The 22,327-nt window shown below is 40.7% G+C and overlaps 2 protein-coding genes across 2 annotated transcripts in view; one reads left to right on the forward strand and one right to left on the reverse strand.

Annotated features, from left to right (window-relative positions):
• The window catches only part of PIGO (phosphatidylinositol glycan anchor biosynthesis class O), a 500,143-nt gene that overhangs the window by 126,553 nt on the left and 351,263 nt on the right, over window positions 1–22,327 (reverse strand). The gene's annotated exons all lie outside the window — the stretch shown is intronic.
• UNC13B (unc-13 homolog B) overlaps window positions 1–22,327 on the forward strand; it is a 221,834-nt gene that overhangs the window by 41,206 nt on the left and 158,301 nt on the right. Inside the window, exons 6-7 of the mRNA XM_075488247.1 lie at window positions 4,585–4,655; window positions 7,865–7,922. Of these exons, the coding sequence (XP_075344362.1) occupies window positions 4,585–4,655; window positions 7,865–7,922 (129 nt within the window). The remainder of the gene's footprint in view (window positions 1–4,584; window positions 4,656–7,864; window positions 7,923–22,327) is intronic.

The raw sequence follows: 22,327 nt of genomic DNA on the forward strand, positions 1-22,327 counted from the left end.
TTTTTAGAAGTGCAGTGGCTATGTGCAAGTCCCTCACGGGATGGAGTACTCAAAAATGCTTTTGGCTCCCAAACTATAGCAGTTTGGGTCTGTGCCAGACTGTTTCTGGTAGATAATTGGAGTGAAAATGCTTTTAGTGTTCTCACCACTCCCAGGCTGGGAGCATGCTGATCTGAGTCCAGCCATCAGGTGGAGTAAATGTGCTTTGTTGTTTTATTTTCTTGGGAACTGTACAGAAAGAGAAATGCTCAGCTCTGCAAAGTTATTTCAGTGAGAACTTGTGAAGATTCGTGTACCTCTGGAAAGGGAAGAAGTTGGGGCTGGGAAGAGAGGAAGCCAAGTGAAGGCTTGTAGGAAAGTGGGGAGAGAGGGGGTATCACTCTTACTTCCAGCACTTCTTCTCACTCATGCCTATCTGGGGTATGCCCCAGCCCAGGACTTGCTACCTGGGAAAAACTCAGGTCGCACAGGGTGATGTGCAAGGAGTAGAGCAAGGACCACCAAGCCTGACGTGAAGAAAAGCTTTAGGGCTGAAACTGCTGGTTATTGCCAAGCTAGAGATCTCTAAGCGGGAATACTGCCATGTTTAGGTAGCTGAGAGGGTCTAGCTGTGAGTGAAGTGGTCTGTATAGATGCAGCAAGTTCTCCTCTAATTCCTTCTTCAGTCTGATAAGTCTCCATACTGCTGTGTCCCCATTGCTGTGGTGGTGCAGTGTATCCAGGTATCAGGGCCCTAGGTGCACTGATAAGTCTTAATTGCTCTGCGCAGCCTCACCTGGGACCTCTACCTACACCCCCTGCTCATGGGCCCAGGAGTCCCACTTCTGCTCAGCTCTAAGCCTTCACTCCTGAGTGATGCTGTGGGAGTTACCGATCCCCCACCTCAGCCATAGTCATGTCAGTGCCTGCTTATGGACCCCAGAGATCCAGATCCAGATGTGGACCAACTTCCTCGCTTGACCTCAGACCTTCCTTGTCACCATGGACCTGCCTGCCAGTCTGGGCTCCTGGCTGAACCTGGCCATGATCTCTGGGCCTGCCCAGCTTACCTTGCTCAGGTGCTATAGGATGAGTCCCTGGCTGGCAAATCCCCTGCCCTGCCAGCCATGGGATCTCCCTTGCCTCCCCTCCCTTAGGGACCAACCAGACCTCGCTGCTCCCTGACATCAGGAGCCCGGAGAAGACAAGGGGGGTCAGCTTCCAGCTGAAGACAGCAGTAGGAGCAAGGACAGTAAAGCTTGCAACCTTTCCATGTTGGTATCAAATTAAGAAACCCCAAAAGCTAGTGAACAGGTCTGCCCATCTCCTCTCTGTTCTTGTTCAGCACTTTTGTTTCACTGACATATGGCCTTGCTCCTCTTGTTTACCAAGCATGATGTCAGCAGAGTCCTGAGCTGGCATCAGATGGCCTCTGTTTGGACTAGTTCAGCTTCTTATCTTGTAAGCAAAAGTTAATGTAGCAATGTTAAAGACTTGTAATCAAAGCTGAGCAGTGATGTCAGAGCTGGCCAGTGGACGTGGCCTTGCAAGCAGTCAGTCTGTGATCTCTGCACTAGGGATTTCCATTCTCTGAGTTCCAAAGAACCAGCTTCAACAAAACTGCTGACTGAGGCGAGACACAAATGGATGGTGAAACTAAAAAATAGTTATAAACTGCTTCCTCAAAAAATCGAGAATTCTGTCTCATTGGGCATTTATTCTTCTGAGCAGGTAACTTGACTCAAGTTCATAGGCCAATTGCTTCTTGTTTAAGGTTTGCTGTGCAGTAGCTGTACTGCCATTAGTATTGATGACAAGAGTTTCTCTAAGATTAAGAAGATGTCCTTAAAGCAGCCAGTATCTAGCCAGGAGCAGATTTTTATCTCTGACTTGCATAAGAAGCTGTTTCAATAGTTTCAATAGAACAGCAGCAATCCTGCACTAAAAATCTGATAGCTCGGTTTATGAAACAAGCACCTTGGATACAAGATAGGAACAACAGATCCAAGAGACACATGGTGCTCCTTGATGCCTGGGCATGCTGCTAAACCGTGGTCTATGGGAAAGCATTGAAGCCTACCCTGAGACAACTGCAGTTCCTGCAGTGTTGATGGTAATCCATTGCTTCATCCCTCCTAGATCTCTTTGGTTTTGATTTCAGGCTCCAGAGTTGAATTGTTTCAACTCTGACCTTTAGTCCTCAGTTCGTGAGTTTTTCTTCATCTTTTAGAGAAGCGATGGCTTTCAAAGGCAAAATTCCATAGGCTTTGCTTTAATGTTTGGATTGCTTCAGGTCTTTGTTGGAGTTTGTCCTCCTAAATCTCATCAGGTGGTATGCTGATCGCACTTCAGTTAATTGATGTCCTCTTTCTAGATCGGTTCTGTCCAGATTTCCTTTGAATGCCATCTCTCATTTGTGTGGAGGTCATCTAATAAATCTGTGCAGCTGTGATCCACAGCCCTGATGATCAAAAGCATGTATGTCTTTCTACAGCTCCTGTAATTGTGGGAGACTCTCTCACGTTTCTCTTACCTTGTTTTCTAATAGCATGTAACAACAAAGCAATGTACTGTACATCAGAAGGAGCAACTGGCTCTGTGTATTATGGTTAAAATAAATTACTTTGGTCTCCCTTCAAGCAAGGAGAAATAGGTTGTCTTTTTTCTACTTAATGCAAGTTTTCTAGAGCTAGGTACTAAGTTTCCAGTTCCCTAAAACTCTCTCAAGTGGGGCCTGTTTTATCCCCCTTGTCTGGGTGAGACTAGTTGCATAAAAATACTGTGGTGTTTCTGTTACAAAGGTGTAGACGTTCACTTGTAGTCCAGGGAAATACCTACTTCTGAAACTTCAGTTTCCACTAAATCTGGCATCTTCCTTGTTCTTGTTGAATGCGGTTCATATTCTAGTACACTGGCCACTATCATCTCCAGATGTTTTGGGGTCACTGGCTTCGTGAGATGATTGTTTGTGTGACTGAGAGAGGACACACATAGGACAGATACCCCCTTTAGGTATAAGAAGAAAGCAATACTTGGTCCTTTCTGAAAGCATCATAGGTCCCAATGGAATGCTCACCTGCCAATAACTCTTGTTCTTGTTTCTCTCAGGATTGAGAGTGGATGTAACTTAGAACCATCTTTTCATCAGGAGACCTTCCCAGCCTACTTCTCCCATTCTGGCCAACGCATAGCTTGGCATATCATTGCGGCAGTGTTCATGGGGTACAGTTCATTGCAGGAAAACAGACTTGTTAGGTGTAAACTTCTTGGCTCCTAATGAGGCACCTGAGAGTGTAAAGAGTTACAAGAGATGGGAAAACTAGCTAAACTGGTATTATACTCATCCTCATTTGTCAGCGTTTGGGATGGTGAAGCTTGCAGGGGTGGTGGTGTCTAGCTGGAGCAGTCCCTGCCTCTGTCACTTCCTGTGTGAGCTGTGAAGTTTCTGTGTTGGTGCAGTTTCGGGCCATGAATAGCCAAATTTCAGAAGTCATTGCCCCTTCTTGGAGGCAAGACCAACCAACCACTCTACAGTCAGGGGAATGTTGAGTAGCTAAAAAACCCACAAAATTTTTTTTCCTCCTCTTTCCAATGATTTTACATCCCCCCATCCCTAAATAATTTACCTAATTCTCCTGGATTGAGAGCCTGACTGATACTTTTTCTTTCAGGCTTATAACCAAGGGGTTATAAGGGCTTTCAGGCTTATAACCAAGGGGTTATTTCCCTTGGTGCTGTGCACCTCTTGCTCTATTCCTTAAGCACAGTTTGTGCCTAACTTGCCTTGTGTTAAGCTTTCCACAGCAGTTCATCTGCACCTCCAAGGGTGCACTTTGAGAGATGAAATTGAGTGGCAGAAGTCTGTGTTTCCTTCAAACCATTAGGACACTATATTGCTTCAAAGTGTGAAATAGAAAATAGTTACCAAAATAAAGGTGGTGATGCTTGCTGTCAGTCATCAAGTTGGTAAATCTTCTAGGAGGTAAAAGGGTTGTTGTGATTCATTTCACAATGAAGTTACAGTGTGGTGTAAAAATAGGAGTGTGCTTTCATGTGAATATGACTGCCTATAACACTGTTCATTACCTCAAAAGATTTGGCTTATTGCCTGCAAAGCAAAACAAGAAACTATTTATTTTTTGGGACTTAATTTGTGTTAAACCAGGTACATAAGTAAGATGTGCTATTCAAAAGGAGCCCTTGTTCTTTTGAGGTTATAAAAACCTCAGGAAGAGGCTCTTGATCTTGCTATGTGTCATCAAGCATGTAGCAAGTGTATTAATATCATTGTGAAATGGCTCTTCATAAAACTAATACTTGAATTAAATCTGAACCAGTCTGTCTTACTCTTTCCTGCCTTTGTGCAGTGTGCAATTGGTTAATCAGCTTTAAACAAGAAAGCAATGTAAGCCCTTGAACCGTGTTACTATTTACAATATTTATTTTCCGTCTGAGTGCTAACATAAGACAGTCCTATTACTTCAAAATTAAGTGTGGATTTTTTTGTAGTGTGATCTTGGAGTACCCTCCCTGTTTTAATGCTACTGGTGATAAATGCAAATTTGCCTGGTTAATAAGATGGTGTGACTTATTCTTTTGGTATAGATATCCCTGAAGAAGAGGCCAGATACTGGACCAGAAAATTAGAACAAATAAATTCACTGGGAGATGATGAGGTAAATATCTAAATTGAAAGATTAACGTAGACGCGAATGCCTTATAACTTGCTTTTATTCTTTGTATAGGATCCCTGTGATTAAGGTAACTAATAAATGTTCATAATTTACAAGTCTTCTATGAACTGTTTAGAGAACTGTTTTCTCAAGTGTACTATTAGCGTTAAGGAGAGGAACATTTTTTCCACATGCTGGAAGTGCTCAAATAGTGAGAATTGTTTTGTTGATGTGCATACACTCAAAGGAAAAGTAATGTCATGCTTTACTGTACAAGAGAGTGAAACCATTTTTGACAAGCTGTGGTAGGTTCTGTTCATTTGTGAAATCGAGTCAAAAAGGACATTTTTGCAGTTAGCTGCTTCTGGGAAGAAGGCAAAGCAAGATACGGAATCTTTCATGGAACTGAGGGCTGTTGGAGCTGTTAGCTTTTGTCCTAATCCAGTTCTTAATGGCTCAGTTTATGAATCTTTTATTATAATACCTGCTAGCTACAGCTTTGGTTTCCTGTTTTTTCTAGTGTGTACTTGGGTAAACACACTAAAAAACTTTTAATTTTATAAATTAAAAGTTACAATTTATTTTTTTGCAAAACTAGAACAGTTGCATGATTAAAACTTTTCTTTACAGTTCATACAGTTTGCAAAATAAGATTTGACATATTAATGTCTGTACCAAAAGTTTAGCATTTTTAAAAAAACCTCTCGTGTTACGTCAACATCATTGAGTAGGAACATGGTGCTTGCTTAAATTCTTAATAGGCCTCTTTCTGTAGCAAGATAACTTGCAAAATGTTCTGCCAGTGACTTCAGTAGGTTTTTGTTCTGGGATCGTTCATCTATTCTTTTCCACTCAAATAAAGAGTCATTGTGTTTACTGTGCAGATGGAGAAAAATAAGGTGGGTTTTCTTTTTGACTGAGGAGGGACCAATATTTGGGTGGATAAAAACATAACTGCTTGAGGGCAACCTCTCCTGCCTTCCTAGACATCTGAGAACCTCTTGGAGTTGGTGACAAGCTCAATCTGTGATTTGGCCTGTCAGTGATACTGGTGTGGTGCCTCCTTGCTCCTGTGGTCTGTAGCAGCAGTCTGTACCAGGTACTTCAGTGAAGCATAGGTGCCCTCTAGTGCTTCACTGAACTGGTACTTGGCGAAAGATACCCTGAGCTTTGTGCGACTCCTCTTTCCTTGGAGTGCCATCTGTATGCATGCTAGGTGCATGCTTTTATCAAATACCATAACAAAATCATGTCTCTGTTTTTGTGACCTAATGATCTCAAATTTGTTATGGGTGTTCCCTGTCACCAGTGAGAAAATGAAAAAATGTAAGAACACCTGTGCAGGGCCTGACCTAAGGTTCATCTTGTCCCATGTCTGACACTGACCCAGAGTGGCGATGATATCTTCCTTGCATATTCCCCTAATTTGCAGTGACTTGTAGCTCAGGAACTTCCAGAGCCAGAGGCAGTATCTTTATATTTAACAACACTCAATGGATTTTTCTTCTGTGGATGTCAGTTTCCTTTTGAACACACCCTGGTGAGTTATGTTGCAGCAAAGGAATTCAGCACCTTAATAGTGCATTGCCTGAAGAAATATCTTATTTGCTCTGAGCAAACAAATCCTATGTTGTGAAACCAGCTGGAGGCAGGTTTACTTGGAGAAATGGAATGACTGATCCTCATTCATCCAGTCTGTGCCACTCAGCTTTACAGACCTCACCTTCTTGCATGGCTTTTGGGCTGCAGAGTCTTAGTCTGCATAGTGGTATTTAGTAGCAGACAACTTTGTGCCTTTATCTTTTTTTCTGTGTATTAAGTTCAGCTATCTCCATTTGAGACAATGGATGAACAGAGTGAAGTTGCACAGTGGTATTCAAGAAGCAGGTTCCTTTGGAGTTTATATGGTGTCATAAGAATGCTTTCCTTTGGAGTTTATGTGGTGTCATAAGAATGCTTTCCAGTGTCTATTCCTACAAACACTTAATATTCAGTTTCCTTTTTGGGACTGCTGACAGCCGTTGGGCTGATGTCTTAAAAAGAACAAGCTACTGCCATTTTTGGATCTCTGAGTATAATAATTCAGAACCCATTGCTGTCCTGTGCTGCTGGTATTGCTCGTCAACGGACTTCCTTTCACCACTTTGTCAACCAGTCAGTGCTGTGAGATCCAGCCGTTCTTGTTCTCACAGTCCTCATTAACTCAGTGAGTTGGCAGTTTGCTGATGATAAGACTAACCACCTTTCAGGGTCACTTGTGCATTTTAAATAGCACAGATTGGAAGATAGCCACAGCGGAATTCTACAGGTTGTCACCTTCCATGTAATGAGCTGGTCATTAATCCTTACTAAATCCAAGGAGAGGCTGTCTGGTGGCCCTGTTTTACACAGATTGCAGTACCAGGTTGCTAAGGTCACCACTTGCTTTGTTGTCGGACCTTTTATTCCTAGCAGACTGTTCTCATTATTTTGCTCAATTGTCCTAATTTTCTCATATCTCTATGTAATACGAGACAGAGGAGAATAACAAAATAAAACCCCTGGCATTCCCCTAGGGAATGCTTTGATGCTGTAACAAACAGCTTTGTAAAAAGTCAAAGCTGGCTAATTGAAATATCTCTATGTCCTCTAATTAAGTATTAAATGAGATGAAAAATTCTTCACTTTCGATGTACAGTGGATCACGGAAGAGTTTGTAAGTGTTGGCTGGGCAAACATTGTGTTACTGCCCTGCCAGGCACTCTGATTATCTAACCGCTTCAGTCTCCTGCAGTGTTGCTGTGAGCCCACATGAGTTTTGAATTGTAGAAGCTATGCTTGAGTGTCTAACTGTAAATGGGCTAATACTCAGTTCTGAGCTCCCTGTCACAGCGACATTGTGGTGTGGAGAATCAGATCTTCTAGATGTCTTAATTTGAGGTCTTGTAGTCTGGGACAACAGTCTCAGAATTGAGAACAGAGCCTGTGCTTGTAGTAAAGCAGACTTCACCTTAACCAGATGTGCACTTTTTAACACCTGGTTTTGGCATGAAAAAAGAGGAGACTTATGGGAGTGTGGTTGAATATGGATATTAAAGAGAATATTTAATGCTTTGACGCTACCAGGGATGTTTTCCCTTATCTGTGGCATGCTGTACTTTGAAAGCTGTTTCATAAAGTTACCATTTGCTTTCTTATTGGTCTGTGTTCCTTCTTTTTTTTTTCTCCTTTAGTATTCCTTTCAGGAGGAGGTCCAGAAGAAACCATTGCCCAGTGCTGCTTCTCAGTGTTGTAAGTTAGACTTCATTTCTCCTCAACATTTTTTTCCTCTTTCAGTGTACTTTATTTCCTTCTTTGGTTAGTTATCAAGCGATGGTACATCTGAACAATATTTTCTTGTTAGAAGTACTTAAATCTCTGTGAAGCCAGTAACTTTTGCAAGTTATGAAAAACTGTGCCCCTCAAAATGTTGGTCTAAAGCTTCTGATGCTAGAAAGTGAAATCAAGCATTGAGTCTTTAACCTGCTTGTGTCCTCATGGGCAATAGGACCACAAAATGTGTTCAATGTCACCTAGGTTGTCAGACCCCTCTAATATTGATGCAAGTAAGAAAACACTGAGTTTTTTCATATAACTAAGTCAGGCTATGTTCTCTTTAAACATAATGTGTTGAATACTATTTTTATGAATTTTTAATGAAATTTTAAGAGGAGGAGAATAGATGGAGACAGGTACTGCCGGTAGTCTTGTACTAGCCTAGCCCAGCGGTTTGTGTACTTGATGCCTAATTTCTTTGATATTACTTTTAAATGCTGTGTTGATGGATAAAAAATATTTTTACTAATTTCTGCTTATCTCGTCTTGCATTTTTTTATGCTTCTGAAAACATGGATGGAAAAATAACCTAGGACATACTGTATCTGATGGTCTGCAAAATTAGATTTCTGAAACACTGCTTTTAACATACAATAGATGAAAGCTCAGTGATGTCTCTTATGAATGTCTTATCTACTTTTGGCAACAACATTAATAAAATTCAAGTCTCATAATTTAAACAAATCTTTTATCCTCTACTTCAAATCCTGTAAGACGTGCATATTACACTTTGCAGGCTGTTTATCCATTAGGCTGATTATAGGATCGCTACAAAGCTGTTAATGTTAGGAGTTGTTAATTACTGTTTACCTTTTTTGAGTAGAATTAATTTATCTGTATACTGTTATTATGTTATCTTAAAACTGTCTTCAACAAAACATGGACATTAACCAATCGCCTAGGAAATCTGAATGTGTTGTTTAGCTGGAACATGTACAAAGCTATATGAAAGCATTCTGGCAGTGGTACGCTCGGTAACACCTTTTTTTTAAAAAGAGTGTATGTAAAGAATAAAGCATTTTTTTGTTTGTTTGTTTTTAAATAGTGAGAAGGGTGCAATTGATTTGTAAAGCCTACAAATAAATATTGTTGGAGAAACTAATATTTGACTAAATCATACTAGCATAGTATGCAGAACCCCTAATGTCAAAAGATCAAAGAAAAACAGTCTGATATGAAGTGTCCAAGAAATGGATGTGTTATTTGCTGAAATTACTTTCCTGGCTACGTGCCCTGGACTTTGCTTTTGTTCGAGAGAGGCTGGTTTGATTGACTCTCTGAAGTATTGGGATGTATGGGTAAATTAGGAGGAATGCTTCTGTGTAGGGAAAGTAGCTGCACCTGTTCCCACAGCATGGTGCTTTTACATCCTCAAGCTCTTGTAGCTCTTCTTCCCTGGAGGACCAAATCAGCTCTTGCAAACAGACATAGTAAAGAGGAGAACTGCAGCTGCCCTTTTTGTGTTGCCTGCTAACAGCCTGCATCTTGCTAGAAAGTGACCTTTTGCAATAATTAATTGAAGGCCCCTGGTTTGAACAATTAATATCGCATAAGAATTAATTTAATCATTCATGCATTTAAAACAGTCATTAGAATTGATGTTAAATATTTAATAGCAGTATGTGGTTAATGTATTTAAGAATTTTCTAGTAATTCAATAAAGCTTGTGGCACTGCATGTACTTTTCCTTACCAACTGCCTGCAAGTATCCAACATCTATGAATACCTAATTATTTACATGGATAAATATAAAATAGTAATTTAATGTAGAAGTACTTTTGAAAAATGAACTGCCTGCATCAATCTGTGCGTAAGAATTGTAAGCTTGCCTGAATGTAGCATAGTCCTTTGGAACTCGAGAATTCAACTCAGAAGATGCATTGATTGTGTCTCTATTGAAAGCTGACCTGACCTTTGCATATGACGCAGGAGCTCAACTCCCTTTTACATAGGAGCAGGGTGGGTGTCCTTCCCAAACCTAAAAAACGTTGAGTACAGAGTGTTCTTACTTACCATGTGGGTAAATAATTGATGGATATATTTTTAGATATAATAAAAATATCCTCAAGAACATTTGTAAGATTCATCCAATTTTCCATCACGATGTGGTAGATGAGATGTGATCGCTGCTGGGAGCAGGACACAATCCGCTGGACGATAGACTAGGTATCTAGGAGGAGCAAAAAAACTCCTGAGTGTGAGTCGTTTGTGCCCCATGAAAATATCTTCCCAAATCCTAAAAAATACAAAGTTATCTTCAAACCTGATGCACTGTAGAGCAAAAGTGCAGCAAAACACTCCATATAGCTTGCATTTCAAGAAATAATGGTATAGCTGCACATGCCACTGGTGTCCTGCTTAGCCATCTTGCAGCTCTCAGAAGACACTTCTGGCATCTTTGTTCTAGATAGACAAAATCCTACTCCAGCAGGCAGGGTCAGGTTCATTAAACGGGGAAATACAAGTCCTTACATGTCAAAATTAGATTATATTTTTGCCCTGTTTTGCTTCTGTGTTTTCCATCCCTGTCTGGTCCCTTTCTCACACCACGTTGTCTCATGGTTGGTTTGAGACCAACCATCTCCTGCATGGGTGCAAGTTGTTCTGTTATTTCCCCTGAGTAGGGATGGGGAGAAGGATGGAACAGGGTGTGAGAGCAGAAAGCTGGGCTGTGTCTGAAAGCCACTATCTGATCTGTGAGGGTGGGTTTTCATCTCTGGTCATGTGTGGGCTGCTGCCTTGGCATGGTGCCATGGGAAATCTCAGCCCAGACTAGGTGCTGTAATTTTTCCAGAGATGATGAAGCTTTCAGACCCACTTTCACAGTCTCAAATGCTGCTTTGTTCTTAGAAGAGTCTGACCCATGATTTCTGAGGTAATGCGGGATTCGGGCTTCCTACCGATTCTCAAATGAAACAGGTGGGTCTGTTCTTGTACATGCAGTCTCTTCTAAGCCCTACTGATTTTAGCACTTCCTGCCTGTTTCTTCATCATACTTAGCCATTTCATTTTTACCTCTCAGCTTCTGTGCTTCCCTATATATTTCTTCTTCCCCAGACAGATCACATCCTTCCAATTGATTTAACTTTCAGTGATCCCAAGCAATAAGCAAAGCACTATAGTGCCCATGGATGCATTTTGTTTGCATTTCTAGTAAATGTAATTGTAATTCTTAATTTCCTGATACCTCATTGTTGGATAACTACAGCATCATCATATTGGCTTTTACCCACAACCTGAAATGGAATGTAAATTAAAAAGAAAGCAAACTTTTATTTTCTGGAAATTCACTTTAAATGAAGCAGATTGAAAAAATGTTATTTGATTACTTTGGCATTCATTGAGTCAATAAGCTCTAAGTTATTTATTGTGGTAGGTATAGATTTATTTTCCTTGTACGCTCAAAATAATTTCTGGCAACATAAAAGTCCATTATAATACATAAGTGAGTCACTCTGTCAGTATTTTAAACGCAGCTCTGACCTGGAGCTGACACCGTGCAAACTGGGATGAGAAAGGTATTCTGTATCTTTGCGGAAAAGACTTGGCAGTCTTAGTTAATATCAGCTGCTGTAAATACTGCCCTATACCTTGGTCAGGGAGTTTACAAATCTGGAAGAGAGCAAGTTTGTTCAGTATGATTCTGGGGAAAGATAACCTAAGTGCCACTGAATCAACCAGTTATGTCTGTCCTCTTATCTTTGGCTGATAATCTTTCAGAGAATGCTTTATCCTCCCTTCTCTGCATGTATTTTTTTTTTCTTCCACTTCCTTGAGTCTGTGATGTTGCTCTGTTCACAGTAAGACCCTGATAGACCACAGCGCACCATAGTTCTGTCTTGCATGTCTTTTGCTCTGTAAAATCCCTGTCTACCGGGGTTGTGGGGTATTTTTTCTATGGTGGGTTTTGTTGGGTTTCTTTTTTTTCAGAAGGTAAATTTGTTGCTTGGCTCTGTATTGTGAGTTGGTGCAACAAGGAAAGAAATAACTTTTCTGATACACTGTTATACAGCAAAAAGAACCAAAGCTAGTCTGTGCTTGGTCTTCCAGCAGATCAGAGGGAAAGAAGCAAGACAGGAGAATAAGAAGGAACCCTAAATGCTATCTGGAATGTGTGTATGTGTGTGTGTGTGCATGCATGCAGGAAAAAAATGCTACAGCTTTGTTGTAGATACATAAGCAGCCTTTTAACTACTTAAAAACTAGCAAAATGTTTTATACACATTACAGGAATAGCTGTCATTCGGTGCCAGATCAATTTGTTGTGGGAAAGAATGGTCAACACTAGTATTGAAGAAATCTATTTCTGCAAAATGTGTAAGGCAAAATTCTGTTAATAGCTACACATTCACTGCTATTTCAAAAGTACCAAAGGCTAACTTTGAGAGGTTTCATTCCTGATGCCCATTAGTTCTCTTTTTAGGAGCTCAAGTTCCACTGATGCATCAGGAAGGCTTGTATCTTCCTCTGCGTAGACTGACTCTAATGCTGAGATTATGGTGTTTTCCATGGCACTGATGAGGAACTTTGTCTGCTAAAAAGCCAGATGACTGCCTTCCGTGCTCCCAACTCCCCAGCAAGCCCTGATAACATGCACAGTGATTCTATGTTCAGGGTGCTGTACTGTGGATACTAGCATCTTTATGCTGCCATTAATGGGCCATTGGGTTGGAGCTATCAAACCCTGCTGCTAGGATTTCCACAGCACAGATAATATGGTTGTAGCAGAAGCAGTGGCACCAAGCGCACAGATCTGGGCAGGCTGTGGGTCCAAGGCAGCTGGATAAAGCTCTTGCTTAAAGAGCTTGGTTGGCAGGATATGCATTGAAGCCTGTTTTCATGGAACGAAGTCATAGCCATCCAAGGTTACATGTGCACTTGTTTGAGCATGCCATCTTGTGCTGTTGTTGAATCCTGTGGTTTATTCTAGTCAAAGAAGATGCTGGTTGCCATCCTCCAGTGCTCAACTGGGTGAGCTGACCCTATGGCAGCAAATGTGCTGAAATGACATCCTATAAGAGATTTTTTTTTTCTCTTTGGTAACAATATATGAAAAAATGATCTGCTATACCAGGCTCTCAAGGCTAGGCAGCATCAAAATGCTTTTAAGCAGGCCAGAATTTGACCATCTTATTTGTTCAGAGAGCAGTATGTGTGATCTGTAATAGTGCAGTGGCAGGCAGCATAGTTGGCTGCGATTGCTGGGAGGTGATATTGCCCTCCTTGTTGTAGAGATGTATGCTATACATCTAGATTCTTGCTGTTTTTTTTCTGGTTAGCAGCCTGCTTCTGCACTTAGAAACAACAGAGGTCAGCAGCTACCTACAGCATCTCTAGACCAGGCAAGTTTGGGAAGAGTAAGGAAGAGGTCAATGATTATTTTACCCCTCTCAAGGGTAGGTGACACTAAAGATCCTGCTGCAGTCATTGAAAAGCTGTGCTCTAGTAAGAGTAAAACTACTGGCCGCAGTGCAAACACCAAGCCTTACAACAGTCCTCAAGAAATGTTCAGTGTAAGTGTAATTCAAAACAGAACACATGAATTACTTTTTTTTTTTTTTTTTTTTAAGCTAGGCAGAGGAAAAATTACTCTTGTCTGTACAAGTGAAACCGTTGTATGAGCTGTTTTGTGGTAGTTTGCTGACGGGCTGGGAAAGCGAGTTCCTTGGCCTCTCTGCTTCTGGGTGACTGGCAGCTCCTGTTCCTCTTTGTTTAGGATCAATCCCATCTGGAAGACTTATTTTCTTGTGGCTTTGTGGTACTCACTGCCTAGGCTGGCTGAAGGCATGGTAGGTCTGCTTGAAGGAACACAGATTCAAGGTCTTGCTTTAAAATGTCTGCCTGCATTTTTAGGATAAAGCTGCTACTTCAGGAGTGGATGTCTAAGGAAAAGTACTCAGCAAATGGAAGTTAAAAATAAAAATACTGGCTATATTAGATGATTATACAGTAACAAAGTTTGACTTACTGCTGAACTCTAGAGGAGAGCAGATCTGTGGTTTTGTTGCTGATCCTCTAAATGTGCTTTGTTGTTTGTTGTTTTCCTAGAGTACGTGCTGTATTCTGAAAGGTGTTGACAAGGAAATAAAGCTTTGAATTTTTAAATAAGCCCCAGACCTAAAGCTCTTCCTGAAATGCCAAACACTGCTAATACGGACATGCGTCTCTATAAGCAGCGATCAAAAAAAAGTAAATGCTTGGTTAATCACTCTAGGTTTCATAATTTGTTTAGTGCTCTTCATGACTGCTGCTTTTTTTTTTCTGTTGGGGATTTTTTTTTTAAGGACTCTGGAACTTTATTAGTCATCCTTTAATGTCATAGCTATAACAGAAAATTAATTTTAATTTTGTTACCACAGTGGAATATAACCTTTTTAAAAATTAAAGATTTTAAACTGATAGAAAAATTATTGCTCAACTTTATACACAAGCCATAAATATGTATCCTTGAGTGATGAGGCTCGTACTGAAAGTACAAGATTGAAAATCAAAAGAAAAAAAGGCACCAAATATTTTATCTCAGCTGCTGTAGAACATTATATTCCTCTTTGCTGTTATGCATATATGTAACGTTAGGTGATTCACTATTAATGAGTTGTACAAGCTTATAATAACTTAGTGGATACTCTCAATGATTTGATGGTGATCCAAGCCCTGCTTAAATTCTCAGCTCTCAATCTGATTTTGTTTAGCCATAGTAAAGGTGGCCAGAAGGGCCATTTCATTTAGTGAAATAAAATACTCCAACATTTCAGCATAAGCGGAATGCTAAACTAGAGTAAACTGTGGTGAAAAAGAGGGAGTAGTGAGCAAGGAGAGTACTCTAGTGTCATACTCTAATGCCTGTCCTGGTCTCTGTCAGCTCCTTTTAGCTCATTTCCCTCCTGTGCTTTCTCATCTCCTTTTGTGCAGAGGTCTTAGCCCTCATCTGTGGTGTTCCAAAACTGAACTGGAAATGGGGGTACTTGTGGTAAAACCTTTTTGGTCATCCTACTGAAAACTTGGCTTTGTTCTAAAAAGCTGTTCAACGTTTGTTTTGTATTTTAGAAGCTTATTCCAGTAAGATACCACATGTTTAATTTTGGGAAGTACATTGAATACTGAAAGAATGTACATTTTTATGGAATCTGCACTGTGTTGAGGGTCTTAGCCAGGGGAAAAGGAGGTTTATTAAACCTAGAAGAAAGAACTGACCAAGACCTTCCCAGCTCTGTTTGTATTCTATAAACAGTACTTTATCAGCACCAAATATAGTGTAATTTCCTGAGCTCAGTTTACTTTTATAAACTTGTTTAGATGCTCTCTGTCTTTGCTCAGCATGGGATAGAACAGGAGGATTAGATAACTTATCAGCATGACTGTAAGCAGTGGACAGCAGTAAACAATAATGTTCTGACAGGGATAGTACATCCCAGCCACTCTCAGAGACTCGTAAACAGAAATGAAACAAAATGGCACACAGGAAGTCAAATTAGACTGCATTAAAAACATGGAATATTCTGCTTTTCTACAGTGTCCCTGCTGATCCAGGCTTGACAGTGTGAAGCAGGGAGGAGGAGTTCCTCCTTGAATAGTTGCATAATTGAGACACAGAACAAGCATATGTTATGTTCATCTAACTGTGGGAACTTAGATGTGCTTTATAAAACGTGTTAACGACAAGAATGTTGTAGCTTCCAAGGCAGCAGGCTGCTGGCATCGCTTAGTCCTTAATTGGAGGCTTATATGAAACCTCATTTTTTGAGTACTGAAACTTATGGATACAAAATAATGTGATAACCGAGACACACACTGTTGGTATTTAAGAGCACACAGAGTAACTAGTCTGACTCGTCTGTATCATCTATTCCAGTGTTAATGTATGTTGTTGTTTTATGTTTTTAGAATTACAACTTTCCATTTTCTATCTGTCTGGACTTCTTGGTGTTTTCAGTTCAAGTTTGTACAGGCATAAATTTGTTCCCAAAGGTGATCCAGAAGGGATTTTTTCTTAACAAATTGAGGTTATGCATATTATTTTTATGAAGCAGAAAAACAACTTGAAAAGGCTAAGAAGAAATTCTGTTTTCATTAACCTTCAAAATATCGAGACTGGCAGCCCAGGTCTTCTGCGATTATGCTGAAGGACCGAGATATATACTGTTAGCTCCTGAATCTTAAATGAAGCAGCATATGTGTTGAATCTTTAATAAATTCATCTTTTATCCAAAATGTTAGACACTGAAGTGAAGTGGGTGTTAGTAAAAACAAACAAAAGCAGAGTTTCGAGATTCTGGCTGAAAATCCCTTACTCTCTGTTATTGCATCTGTTTCTGTTTGCTCCTGCAGCATTGCCTTCCCAGTTAGTCTCTAGTTGTAGCATGCCCTGGTTAGCCAAGACCCAACTTCTCAATATGAGAAAACTTGGAGGGTAAGGAGCTGGTGTCTAAAGGCATCTGCTCATCTCTCCACCCTGCCCTGCTTAGCATTGACTGCTATTTGTCTTAGGCATGGAAATAATAGTCTCTAATCTGCTTCTGAAAGTTTGTGAGGTTTTCATGCTGTTCATAAGGAACTTGGTAGCAGAAAGGTAGATAGGTAAGCAGCTGGCACAGGGATATCACTGTCAGTTTGAGGACTCTTGTCTATGGGAGGTGGTAATGTTTCTACTCCAAGGACAGACCTTGTATCTGTGAGGCTTGTTTTTAGCACTTGGTGGTTTTCTCCTTGTTGCAGTCTGAAACTGTGAGTAGTGTTGTGCCAACCATCGGACCATTTGCTGTCAAGGAAACAAGGGCTAAGAACAGTCTGAGCTGGTTTCAGGGGTCAGGCTTTCTGTTTTCCTTTAAAGAGCCACTCATTCCATCCATGCAGGTTACAGTGGTTTGTGCAGAGGCTGTCAGTGTGGGCGTTTTATCTTTGGGAAAAGGTGCAGGACAAGTAGGCTGTTTCCTTTGTGGTTTTTCTGATCTGCATACTGGTTTGGGGAATTTATAGTATCTTCTGATAATTCTTCCCCAGTTGCTTTGGGATGTTATCTGTGCATTCATTTGTGAATAATGACATGCAGGTAGTCTGAGTGCAATAATGTTGTGCCACTGCAGAGTTTTTCTGTATCTTTAATAGTAATCCAGACTGCAAATGCCTGAATGTTGGCTTCCTTTGCCTCTTGTTGTTTACCTGAGATAGGAACATTTTGATGGAAGGAGGTGCTGAGGTTGCTATCCCATGTGTTAGTGGCTTGAGATTTTTGGGAAGGAGATAAACATAAGCTATTGTTTGACTTATACATTAACAGGAAATTGTCTTCTCTTTAATGTGAACTATTTATTACAGCAAATTAAAGCTCAGTGCAGAGTTCTGTCAACTTCGTGCTCTTTTTTCTCAGCCCTCTCCCCATGTCCCTCTCTGATGCTCCTGCTCTCCCTGCCTCTTGTTTCCGTACCCTTTCTTCTGGTTGTTTCTCCTTCCCATCTCTGTTTTCTATATGTGTTTTACTTCTGTTTTCTTTGCCAGCTTGGTTGCATGTTTCTCTTTCTCCTCTCCTTTTCCCCTGAAAAACACTCAGGCCTCTGTCAAAGCTGATCATTAGGCAATCTGTGGATTTTTGTTGTCATAAAAAACAAGCCTGAGATGATAGCCCAGTGGTGAGACTCATGTAAACACTAGCTGGTGGGTCCTGGCAGGCTTCTGATGCATCTGAGTACATCTTCATCTTGCCAGCATAGCTGGCTCAGATGCACTGTCCAGGTGGTGGCTTGTCACACGTGCTACTGTGGACCAGAGAAGCAACATTTGTCATGTCTCAGACTTTAGTCTGCTGGTGCTCAACTCTATGGACTTCAGTTTTGCTCACTTGTTAAGTTCTGTAAACAAGAAAAAAGTTTGTATTTGTTATTCCTGTGGACAGGAGAGGAATAACCCTTTTATACTCCATGGAAACTGCATGTATTTGGCATTATACCAGTTTAATATGTCGTTCTTTCTAAATCAACCTGGTAAAAAATATCGAGTTTGTTCCATGCGCGTACTTGGTCAGAGCTGCTTCGTTTATTGACGGAAGCAAACATACATGTGTTACTTTTTTTCCTCTAACTACTCCTGTAGGATTCGGAAGGGAATGACCTACCTTTGAAGCTCTACTAGATAATAGAAGTGCCACATAAGCTTGAGCCATGGCTGTGCCTGTGCAAAGCACCACACGTGTGTGCGAGAGCCTAGAGTCCAGGGACCCTGAAGTACTGAGGAATTGCATTGCTTTGTAAACCTTTTATGTCTGAGAAGAAAGGAGCAACCTGGTTGTAGCTCTCATGCACCATTATTTCCCAGATAGGAAGAGAGGGTTAAACCCTGATTTGCCTTTTTTTTTCTTGGGATGGTCCACATCTGTGCCTATTTTTCTTTTTCCTGCCCACCTTTTCTTCTCCCATAGAATTGAAATGGCAACAGAGCCCCTCTGTAGTACATGTGCGTAGGGACTAAACCCTTGGGAAGCCAAGTTACTCACCAGGACCAGTTATTGCTTATTTAAGTACTACTCTGATGGTGATTTTTTAGGACAAAGATTTTTTTTTTTTTCTTCCCCAGAACTGTTTTTGGCAATCTTAGCTAAAAGCAAGATGTAGCCCATTCTAACTTTGTGAGTCTTGTTAATGAGGGCAGGGGGAGGGATTTGTTGAATCCCCTGAGCTATCTCCCTCCTGGAAATGTGTGCCTGGCTGGGAGCTAGAGATGAGGCTGGTAGCCAGGACAGAAAGCTTTCGCTTGTTCTCTGCCTTCATGTGAAGGATTTGTTTATTGCCAGCTGCACTTATGCATCAACACTCCCGTAAACTTCACTTTTTAAACTGTTTTTTTATACACCATCTTCTAGAAGTGCTGTTTCTGAAGCTTTTCTTGGAGTTGCAAATTGTGTGCATTCTTCCACGGTGCTGTGAGGGTTGTATGTAGTAGTTTGTTGCCTCCATCATACTGAGTATGACCTTGAGGTGACAACATGGACACTGATAAGTAATAACTTGGCTGTCTTACCAACTTGCAGTTCAGCTTTAGCATGAATTTGTTGTTACCTTTAATTTTAACATGGAGAGATTTGCTTACTGTTGTAGAATTAACTTGTGATTATTTGCATCGTTAGGATGGTGTGAGAGCTCTGAAGTTCTTTACCAGTGTGTATATCTAGCTAAGAAAGTACTCTTCACTTAATGCTAGTTTACATGCACACAGATAGTTTTTCACGCTATGATTACTGGTGTAATGCTTTCACCACTGGGTTAACTTTGCTCTGGAAAGGGGGCAGAAGTGGAACCATGAAGCAACTTTTGCCACTTGACTTGCACAGTTTAGCCTAGAATCAGATACTGCTCTTAACTGGACTCTGGTTTCTGTGACATTCTGTCTGTAATCCTGATAATGTGTGTACTAGGAAATAACAGTGCTTAACTGCTCTTGCTAAGTAGTGTGATAAGTATTTTGTCTACTTGTATTAATAAATGCATGATTGCTTAGTAATTCCTAGAGTTTATAGTGATCTTAATATTCAGAATCTTATAAACAAACTGGACAGTGAAGAATGAGCCCCAAAATAAGTTTAATGTTGTATTTATGAAGAAAAAATTTTCTTACATTTTCAAGCTTGCAATCTATGAGGCATTTTAAATACATGAAAAGTATGCTTGTGGTTTGTTTTTCTAAGCTTTCTTTTTCCATTCCTATTCTTTGCTGCCATTTGTGTTACATGCAGGCAACTGGAGTTATTTCGGATGGGGAGAGCAGCTGAGTACGTAACAGTTTATTTCTTGCAAGTTTTCTGATCCTATAGTGATGCAGCATGCTCCACTACAAGGAAAGTGGAAATATTCATGCATATAGAAAATCTGTTCCGTTGTATTTTCTTTACTTTCACTGAATCTTCATATTTGCATGGATGGATGGCTGTTCATTTTTTGACTGTTTAGCTTTGTTTGGCCATGTTTTAAATGAGTTGCTTGTGCCTTTTACTGGAATTTTGAGGATAAGATGGCAGAATTGGACTATTATTCTTTTCCTGTAAAGGTGATTCTGGTTTTCTGCTTGTATACATCTTTTGTGTTGGTCTTCGTAAGCCCAAATCAATGTTTGGAGTAACTGAAAAACACAAAGGAATCTGTAGGGATTGTTTTACTAAGATGCAAAGATATGCTAGAAGTGATCACAGAAATTCCAAATACTACAAATAGGAGCAAACGTGAAAGCAGAAATGGCTGGTGCACTCCAGAAGGGTGACAGAAGGGTTGTAGGTATTGTAGCATATTCAAGCTCAGTGAGATAGTATCATGGCAAAAGTGGTAGGGCTTTGCTTTAACTAGTGCTTACCAGCCTTGGAAAGATAAAACTCAGATGCCGCAGCTGTCTGTGATCTGTAGAGCTAATGCCTGCACCTGAAGACTGGTGTGATAACTTCTGCAGAGGCTGCAAAGTTTTTGTTAATTTTTCCAGAAGATGTGCATGAGGCATCTTCACTTTCTGGAAGTCCTACAGGTTCCAGCAGGCGAGTCTTCTGCTCAAGACACAGTACATGGCTTCTACTGCCCGTAGGACCTGCAAAGTCCTACCAAACCTGCAAAGGATCCATCAGTCTTAGAAAAAGGTGTCTGTTCCCTGTGTCAAAACCAAGACCGAGGGTGTTGCTGAGGGGAGCATGCAAAGAAAGATCACTTTGACCACTGCCAGCAGGGAGGAGATTCTGCCTGATGCTTTTCCATTTTTGACATAATGGAATTTGGAGAGGAGACTCTTACTGCAGCCAAGTAACTTAAGTCTAACGTCCAGCTAATGTTACAGTGCATTTCACACAGGGACCTCTTCTGCACTTTAGAAGTCTTCCACCAGTGACTTCCCAGTTTCTCCTCCCACAACATGTTTTGTCCTCCTTGTTCTCCTGTCTTTGATCAAACCGTAAGTTCTTTTGGCATCAACAGTGTTGACCAACTTCCTCACACTGTCAGTATTGGATGTTTCAATTGTTTGGGGTTGTTCTCAGAAGTGTGCTAGGATAACTGAGAATTAACTAAACTTTTGTATTCTACTAAAACAAAGATTAGTGTCCTAAATAACTTTCTTTTATTCCTCAATTTTGTGTGTTTGGGAGCGAAGTGGGATGCTTAGGCATTGGTCAGTCAGAGATTTAGGAGGGCTGTGCAGAGAGTATTTCTCTTGTTTATCTGGAGTGTTGGTGTGTGGTGTTTTTATTTTAAAAGGTACTTGTATTAATGGACCTTGCTCCCTCCCTCCCTCTACTTCCTCCTTCCTGTGCCGTCCTCTTTGAAATCATGTTAGCATCCTTATACTGGCTTGGGCCAGTGTTGATGATATTTCCAAGTGAACCTCATTAGCTTGGCAATGTAATGAAAAATTGTAAACTTGCAACAGCAACTGAGAAGGACGCAGCAGAAACGGCATGTTGATAGCTGGAAGACTTTTTCCTGGTGAGAGCTTCTTGCAAGAGGAGTGCTGTAGCCCAGAGCCTTACTAGTGGGGCAGCAGGTGCTTTAGAAAAGGGGCATCTTGTGCTGCTGACCTGGTTTTGTTTTAGGAAAGGGAGAGACTTAAAGAATTAGGGTAGGCGTTCAAGGCAGTCTTTGCGCTTCAGACTGGCAGTCCAGTTCTTGACTGTTGAGTGTTTCAGCAGCAGAAAGTATTTTCAAGTGGGAAAAACAAGGTTATGAGAGCTCTCAAACTGAAGACTGAATATTGCTAACTAGCATTCTTAAAATTACGCAAATTTCGAATGTATTTTTAAGTGGTGAGGGCAATAGGATGGACTAATGATCTGCAAAGTTGCACTTAGATAATTGCTCAAAAGCTTTTGGATTTTTAGAATCGAGAGCTATAGAAGAGCCTCAAAAAATGCCCTTGTGTCCTTTTCAGATTTTTTTTTCCTTCTTGTTACTTCAATAGTCCTCTTTAAACTTCTCTGCATTTTAATTATAAGATTTCAGAAAGTGTACATGATTGTCAAAAGTGACTGATGGTTCGATAGACGGTGGAGTATTGGGGTTTGAGACTTGTGGAAAGAAGTTGGTGGCAGGTATCATGAAAAGCAATTTAAATGGATGAAGGGTGGGGAAAGTGACTTGCAAAGGCCCTGGTGTGGAGCTGGCAGAGATCTCTTCTGCGCTTGGACTGCAAGTCATTCCTTCAGTTAGTATACTTTCTTCTACCGTTATAAAAATAGAAAAAAGCTGTGAAAAGCTTGGTGGCTTATTTTGGAACAGTAGTGGGGATTTTGGGATACAGAACCTTCTGTGAACCTCCTTCTTCCCGAGTGTGCAGCCTGAGTGTGTTGCACTTACTGCTTCTGT

The sequence above is a fragment of the Mycteria americana genome, chromosome Z (genome assembly GCF_035582795.1).
Source record: "Mycteria americana isolate JAX WOST 10 ecotype Jacksonville Zoo and Gardens chromosome Z, USCA_MyAme_1.0, whole genome shotgun sequence".
Classification (NCBI taxonomy): Eukaryota; Metazoa; Chordata; class Aves; order Ciconiiformes; family Ciconiidae; genus Mycteria; species Mycteria americana.